This window comes from Phalacrocorax carbo, chromosome 4 (assembly GCF_963921805.1).
Source record: "Phalacrocorax carbo chromosome 4, bPhaCar2.1, whole genome shotgun sequence".
Taxonomy (NCBI): Eukaryota; Metazoa; Chordata; class Aves; order Suliformes; family Phalacrocoracidae; genus Phalacrocorax; species Phalacrocorax carbo.
The window spans coordinates 26,926,276-26,934,605 of record NC_087516.1 but is presented as its reverse complement, the minus strand read 5'-3'; the positions used below and the strand labels follow the sequence as shown (position 1 = coordinate 26,934,605).

The 8,330-nt window shown below is 47.6% G+C and overlaps 1 protein-coding gene across 1 annotated transcript; it reads right to left on the bottom strand.

Annotated features, from left to right (window-relative positions):
• Positions 1-279: 279 nt before the first annotated feature.
• UCHL1 (ubiquitin C-terminal hydrolase L1) lies at positions 280-5,368 on the bottom strand. The gene is made up of 9 exons (XM_064449348.1): positions 5,218-5,368; positions 5,084-5,095; positions 4,653-4,781; positions 3,425-3,575; positions 2,000-2,085; positions 1,877-1,924; positions 1,424-1,493; positions 991-1,049; positions 280-706 (listed from the first exon to the last, which is right to left on the bottom strand). The coding sequence occupies exons 1-9, from the start codon at positions 5,248-5,250 to the stop codon at positions 620-622; spliced, it is 675 nt and encodes a 224-aa protein (XP_064305418.1). The 5' UTR covers positions 5,251-5,368; the 3' UTR covers positions 280-619.
• Between the last annotated feature and the right edge of the window lie 2,962 nt (positions 5,369-8,330).

Here is an 8,330-nt window from a genome sequence, read left to right as displayed (position 1 = left end):
AATGTATTCAGGGTGGCAAATTGCAGCTTAAGAGTTTCAGACTGGACATCAGGGAAAAGCTTTACCAGGATCATGCAGCACGGGACCATGCTACAAGGACAGTGGAGCATCTCTCCATCCTTGGAGGCCTTCAGGTCACTAGAAAAAGCAGTTGTCCTGCTAACCTGAAGTCAACATTTACTTTTTGCTCAAAGAGCTTTGAGGGTCCTCGGATAACAAGGTTTATAGAAGATGCCACATGTAACTCCTATTGGAGAAAGTTAGCGATCACTTAGTCCATTTAGTCTTCCAGCAGAACATTTTATTCTCATTAAGGACAAGGAAATATCAACCAACAGCTCAATTAACATGACACAGATTAAACAAGCCCTGTTAAGCATTTTCTACTTAACATGTGGAAAAAGAGTCTAAAGACATCTGATGTGTCCAAACTGTTCACATTAAAACTTGAGCTCATCCTTTAGCATAAGCTCAGCTGATGTTGCTCCTGTGTATAGCAAAAGGTGGAAACAATTTAAGTTACCAGAACAGCTGTGTTTAACAAGTACTGAAGCACTGGAGTTTAGACTGCATTTACTGGTGTGCTATTAGACTGCTTTCCTTGCATCTCTTCAGAGTCTCAGGCAGACTTGCAGAAAGCCACAGCAGAAAAACGAACTTCTCCTTTTTCACGCTCTGTAAATTGTCTGCAGATCTTAGCAGAATCCTTGGAAGAAAAGAAAAGCAGCTATTTAGAGTATCAGAATACACTTTCTGTAGAGACCAAGTCTTTGCAGCTCCTCTGTGGGTTCCACCAACTATGTTACATGGTCTCATAGCACCAACTAATAAATACACTAACAGCTCTGTAGCACAATACTACCTTCTTACGGTATAAGAAGCACCAACTTGTGCAGGAAGTAGGTACAGCCACTATACACTGAATGCATGCCTCTTGCCCTTTTATAAGCCTTGTCTTCAGGGAAACAAGATGGCAGGAGGAAATCTTACCTTCAATAGCAAGTCATCTGAGCTTGTGCCATGGTTTACAGGAAATGGCATACGCCCATCTGTGAAAGAAAGTGTACTTAGTATTACTTCTGAACTAGCAGAACTGAGTATAGTGGACCCAAGAAACAAGTACATACATGAAGATGCTTGGGAAGTCAGAATAAGTTATCAATACATAACTTGAGTGAGAAGGGAACTAATTATTCCCAGCTCTACAGGAGATGAGGCTTTAGAAGAGGGCCTAGGCCTTCAATGGAACCCATCTTCAGTTAAAATCTTGAAGATACTTATATATATACACTTATATATATTTATCAGCTTCAAGAGATTCAATGAGCAGCTTAACTAGCTCCAAGTATCTAGCCTGAGCCCCCAGTGCTGCTATCCAGTGTAAAGCAGACCCAGTCCAACTCCAGAGTTCCCAGGACCTCACCCAGTTCATACAGATGTCCATCCACATTGACAAACAGGATGAAGTGGAAATTCACACTGTTGTCCTCAACCTTAGGAGAGACCATTAGATATATTTGTTAGATTGAAAAAATGCCTAGTACTGCAAACCCTGCTTGTGACTACAGGACAGAGATGTCAACAACAAAGCAAAATGGAAGGACTAAAAACTTAAGCTCAGCTGAAGAGGCCTCTGCAAGACCTCTACTAGGCCAAGCATCAAAATTCATAACAAACAGTCACGTTTTCAGATGGTCTGAACCCACGTTTTCAATCCATGTTTGAGCAAGAAACCCTACACGTGTATTCACCCATGAGTCACTCATGTCTCTTCCCTCATTAAACCATAACAGCTATTCTCCAGGCAAAACCACCTGCATTGCTCTACCACCTTCATTAACCCCCTCTCCCATGATTTTGCACATTCATCTCTTACCCGACATTGTCCTTCTTGTGCAACCGAATTGTGGACTTCTTGTATAGCCTTAAGAGAAAGCAGACACAGGTTACGACATCCTTAAGTGCTGATAGCTGTCAGCAGTTTGTGTAGTTCATGTACCTTATTATTTGCAAAATGCTTAGCTCTCTCTTCAGGAGACAGATCAGCTGTTTCATCAAGAAATTTCTTCAGGGCAGACCCCTCATCTGCACAAGATATCAAAGATTTTATTCAGCATAGGTTGAGCATTACATCAGTTACAGTTCAGATGCAGCCCACAGTGACCAATGCTTGTTGCACTAACTGGGAGTCATTGCATTCAGCCTGGAACCATCTCCAGCATAAGCACATTATAACTACCACTTGAAGTAAGCTATTCATCCAGAAGCAATTAACGACAATCTACAAAACCAGCCAGAGTTCAAGCGTTCCGGGGTACTCCGGATGCTTGTCTTAGAACTCACTTTCAAATGGGATTTAGCTTTTCTGATTCCTGCCCCACTGCTTGCAGATTTGGCAGAAGCATTCAGTCCTGTTTTAAAGAAACCCAAGAAAGGTGCCAGATGTGACAACACTTACGTATCGAGTAACAGACTATGAGTAGATGAAATTGTTTCCCTGCCTTCAAATGAACACAACACTTGCCATGCCAGGCTTACTTTGGTTTTCCAGAATATCGATTAGCAGTGCAGTACTAAAATGCACTAAGTTCTAGTCTCACATGCATCATTCATTTCACTCATCAGGAGTGAGCTATTTCAGAAAATCCCCTCAGAAAGAGTAAAGCAAACCTACTCTCATTTAACCTTCCAGAGGTGTTTTTTCCTTTGTTTAAGAAGGAATCCCAGACCACCCAAAGGGTTCAACTTCTCTTGGAATAATGAACTTAAGTTGTGTTTTGCAGATATGTAGTCTTTGAGTCCAGAGAACACTCTATTGTTCAATGACAACCCTTTTTTGACAAGAACTTGCAAGCCTGTTTCCTAAGTTTCCAGCCACCGGTTGCCTAAGCCAGTTTTATATCCTTTTCTGTGAGAACTGTTTGTAACTATTACTTCTGCAGGAAAGATCTACTTACAGACCCTTATCAGCCTGTACTACTTTCACAGCAAGAAGAAAACCTGTTTAGACTGATCTACAAGCTACCCTGACCAAGTCTAATGACACTAGACAATTGGTATGAAGAATTTTACCTCTTCAGTTGACATCATCAACACCAATATCAATAGGTACTTCTGGACACGTTACTTCCCATTTACAGACAGCCTTTGGCCAGTCCTGCTACGTGCCCTTTTCCTCTTGCATTGCTCGCTAGGATGATACCTCTGCAGCTATCAGACAGGAGTCAAAGTACACTCCCTTCTGCAATTTAGGCAGGTGAGACCACGTGCCCCTCTCCAAGAGCTCAAAGACCCACTTACCAAAATAGCATGGCATACCTTAACTCGGCTTGCAGGAAAGCCCCAGGTGTCTCCTATAGCCCACACCCAATCTTCCCATCATAGAAAAATGGAAATTTAAGCACTTCAGAACATTCATACTCACCAAGCTTCAGTTTATCTTTATTATTAGCAACTGCATGTATCAGACCAATTGTCCCACAGGAGTTACTGACAGTCTGCTTCAAGAAATACACCTTGGAACTGATTTCTTGGTCCTTTATTTTCTCGGTCTGTTGTTTCCTGAAGTTCTCATGCTGTGAACATGTAACTGTTTTAAGCATTTCACCACAGTCATCTTTTTATTATGCAAACTACCAGACAAATGAGTTGTGCAGGAAAATCAATACCAGCACTGGACAAAGATCTGCCCAGAAAGTCATCTTTGTGGCACAGGTCCAATAAAGCATTTTAGGTCTATACTGGATGCAGGCCAAGTCTTAATGGACTACCTGCATGACTCTGTCATATGCAAAGGCACCGTTCTTAGCCTCTCCATCTATTCTCTGTACACTGGAAATAGCTTGGAGTAGGAAATAATATAATGGATAGGCTCTTTTAGATCCTCTCCCAGTTGTTGCAGTCCATTTAATGAGACTACTCAGCATGTCTCTGCAATAGCTTACCTTCATACCTTTAGGTTACTTGCCTTCACAAACCCCTCCCCATCAGAACAATGTATAGACAAGTGTAAAACCAATCACTACTGAAATTAGATAATCTTTCCTCTAAAGAACCTGTTAAATATACTTTATTTCAAAGTCCATCTCCTCATCTACTTCCTTCGCATCAATTGGACTAAATGTATTCATCATACAGAATTGATTTAGGCCTCTCCAGACACAATGATTCAGCATGGTAACAGAATCGCTATTCCTCAACTCAAGACCGCTCATGGTTTTTTTTTGTCTGATGCACAAAGCAAAGCGTAAGGGAAATATTAGAATAGAAGGCCTTGTTTTGTTGCTCAGCACATTTTACTTCAGGCTAGCTGGAGGCTGGGGCCAAGCACTCACCACCCCACCAGCCACATACAGCCCCAGAGCAAGACAAACCCACTACCGACCATCTGATGCTTGGAGAGATCACACAGGTACGCCCCGAAGAGCCTCCAGCGGGTGCAGACACTGCTGCTGACAACAGCCTGCTCTTTACTCCAGGGGCACTTGGGCCAGAGGCGGCCCGGCTGGCATGTGCAGGGCCACCCCCTCGGGCACCAGCTGTCGGACAGCACCGGCGCAGCCTCCGGGCCCAGCCGGCTGTCGCCTGCAGCCGCCCCGAGGGCTGGGGAAGGAGGGCAACCTGGGGGGACACCACAGCCGCCCGCCGCCTACCTGCTCGGTGAGGGGGAACAGCAGGAGCAGCGCGCAGGCCGGGGCCGGGACGGCGCCCAGCGCCTCCTCCTCGAAACCCAGCACGTCCACGAAGCGCCAGCCGGGGCCCACCCCGAGGCGGGACAGCACCTGCACGGGGCACAGCGAGCGGGTGGCACGGCCGCGACACCCCCCCGCCCGCGCCCCAGTGACACAGCACAACGCGCGGCACCGCGGCGCCACCTGCCGGCCGCGCCCCGCCGCCACCACCCGGCGGCGGGGGGGGGGGGCGCGGCCTCAGCGCCGCTCCGCAGGTGCGGCCGCGCCCCGCGCAGCGGTTCGGTTCGGCCCCGCGCCGCGCCGCGCCGCGCCCTTCCAGCCGGCTCTGCCCCGGCAGGGCGGGATGCGAAGGGGCGGCGCCCACCCGTCCCGGTCCTGCGGCGGGGACTCACTTTGTTCAGCATCTGGAAGACAATTCGGGGGGAAAGGGGTGAGTGCCAGGGAGAGACGGCGCCCCCACCCCCCACGGCCCCACCGCCAGCTCCACCCCCCCGCGGAGCCCCCGCCCCCACCGCCCCTCGCCCACCTCAGGGTTGATCTCCATAGGCTGCCAGGCCATGGCTGCAGGGAGCCGGGAAGAAGGCAGGCTGCGCCCCAGGCACGACGATCTCCCCCACGGCACAACAGGACCCACGGAACCCCCCGATGCCGTCGACGCTGCGGCGCGGAGCCGCCCACCCGGCTCTTATATAGGGGTGGGCTGGCCCACTCCGCGGCGCGGCGGGGGGAGAGGGAGGAGCAGGGCACGACCAAAGAGCGGGGGGACGCGGTGGGCTCGGCCCCGGCAAAGGGAAATGCCGACGGGGAGCGGGTGTCGGGGGGTAGCGGGGCGAGAGAGCCCGGCCGGGTCTGCGGTGGGCCGGGGGCGTTGCCCCAGCCCCGGGCCCGCTTCCCCCGCGGGAGCGGAGCGGGGCCTGGCCGGCGGCGGGGGGACCCCGGCCCGCCTTACGGCGGTGCGGAGAAAGTGCTAGAAGCGGCGGGGCCGACGTGGGGGGAGCGGCCCGTGCCCTGCCCCTCGCCCCCTCACCCCCCGCTCTCGGTGTGTTGCATAAAGGTGCGTACGATGGTCGTGGCGGACAACACAAGCATTAGGTCGTTATTTTAAAAATTTCAGTATGATGATAAAGCTGTCATGAAAGTCACCTGTCTTGCCGATGGCACCTCTGGAGTTGGAACCAGTTCCTGAACCAATCCAATGAAGTTGGGTATAAAATATCGGGCTTTTTATCTTTTATTCATGACCTGATAGTTTCTCCATGCAATGTCTTTGGACTAGAGCATCTGTGAAGAAGGAAACAAAACCAACCAACCTGAAATACTAGGAATTGCATGGAGTCCAAACAGCCTTCCAGATTTAACTGGCAAACAGCCAGATGGGAGCCTTGTTGTAACTGAGAGATGCTTCACGGTTACCTTTCAAACAATGCAAATACTGAACACGAGTCGGCTGAATGTCTGCGCTCTGCTTGGTTTTGATGACTTTCTTCCCCCATTTCAGAATAATTTGGACCTCAGTGCAGCAAAATTTCTAAGTACCTGCCCAATTTAAAGCACATTTAAATTATCTTTAGATCTACTGCACTGTAAATTAGTGAGGAATCATTCACATCAGGTGGTTGCATGCACATGTTTCTGAATTGAGACCTATTTATCAACCTTACTCAGTTTACAAAGAACTAGGGAAAGGAGCTTCCAGTTCAGTCTTTGAAATATGGCCATAAAAGGTTCAAGATGCAGTGTCACATTGGTTCTACCTGTAACAAGACTTAGTGAAGAAAAGACAGGATAGCAAGGAGGGTTTTGTATTTTGTGTGCAAAGCTGGGATGTTGTCAGACAGGATAAAGCCTTGAGCAACCTGGCTGGTCTCATAGCTGACCATGCTTTGCACAGGAGGCTGGTCTAAAGATATCCTGAGAACCCTTCCAACCCAAAATATCCCATGATTCAGTCGATCACAGTAAAGGGAAGAGCAGTACTCACTGTTCAAAACCAAAGATTTTTTTTTTGGGGAGGGGGGTTCACAGTAATTGACAGTATCATTTCTTTCCGGTTTTCCCCCCCTTATGTTTTAGCTGAAAATAGTCATTGATACCTATTGACGAGCTAAAAATGGCCCCAAATATTTATTCTATATATAGTATCTTTGACTGTCTTTCCTTTTGTGATCAACTCTTCATGCACGATACGATGCAAGTATAGCAAAGCAACTGGAATGAACAAGTATGATGCTAATGGTCTCTGATACATACCTAGAAAAAACTGCATGCAGCTTCACTGAGAGGATGGCAAAGTACATCTTCCAGCCAGAGGTGGCTAAAAATGGCAAGAAAATTCCTGTTTCTGAATTGCTCAGTGGCAAATGGTGGTTATAACTTCAGCCTGCCTCGGAGCAATGGCAGTGCTCAGATACCTAGGTTACAGTCAGCCCTGGGATGGCTCCTGTGTCTAGGCTGTCGGGAGAGACTACGAACAGCTGTGCAAGTGTTGTTTCACCCTCTGTGTGCTGTGAGCAGCACACAGGGACCATAGCAGGAATGATCATTTCTGGGGGAGGATCTGCCAAATCTATTGATGCATTAATTTTAAATAAACTGTAAGTATAACAAGACAAAACTGCTGAAAATCTGCTACAGTTGCATAAAGATGTCTGCTTCTGGAAAGTCACATAGAAAGTAAGTGCTGTGTCATATCACTGTGTGATAGCCAGTCCCCGTTGACCTCCTTGCAAAAAGGAAGTCTCTGAGCCATCTTTCTTTAGTGCAGGTAGATGAACCTAGCACATTTTTAACCCAATACATTCCTATCACTGCAGTAAAATCAGCTCACCAAAAAAGTGACTGGAAATACTTGTGAACTTTCTGCACTGCCCAAATATAATAATAGTAGTTGTGGTGTTCAACACTGCCAGCGAATAAAGCTTTCGCTTAGATGTCTAATCTAGAAAGCACAGACAGAGGAACCTTTGCTACATGTATAAACTTTTGGCAGATTTCTTTCTCTTAAATATAGAACTTGGTGGTAGTATTTTCTCCCTGTTTCAGTTGAAGGTTTGCATAAGGAAGAACTAGACCTACAATTAAAGGCTTTTTCTGAGTTCAGAAGATCTAACAAAAGTAGCTATGACAAGCAGGGTGGTGTAGGAGACAAAGCTGGCTTTGGACAGCGCAGAGCTCCTGAAATGGAAACTGAGGTCGTAAACTATTCTTGAGAAGATAATTCTCCTATTCTCCTGCCAAAATCTAAGCCCTGAGGCAGTCCAAGTCCCCATCTTCAGGTGCACTATCTGCATCTGCCTAGCAAACACCTGAGACCTGTGCCTTTCTTCATTTTCTTATAACATGACTTGCTTCCCAAACAAAGGACCCCAAACCCATTCCTGGAATCTCTTTAATTCCCTACTCCCTACCTCCCAAAGAAACCACTGGTGTCCATAGCTGGCTGGTGGTGCCCAGGGCAGCGGGATGCTGGCATGTAGTGGTGCAGGCACTGGAGCCACAGGAACTTGTTACTGCATGTCACCATTCTCCTGGTGCCCGTTTGCACTTATCCTACAGTGAGTTGAAGGTATTTGAGATTACTGTAAGTACATCTGCTGGTTGGGGGTAAATCCTGCCTGAAGGCAGTTATGCCAGCTCAGT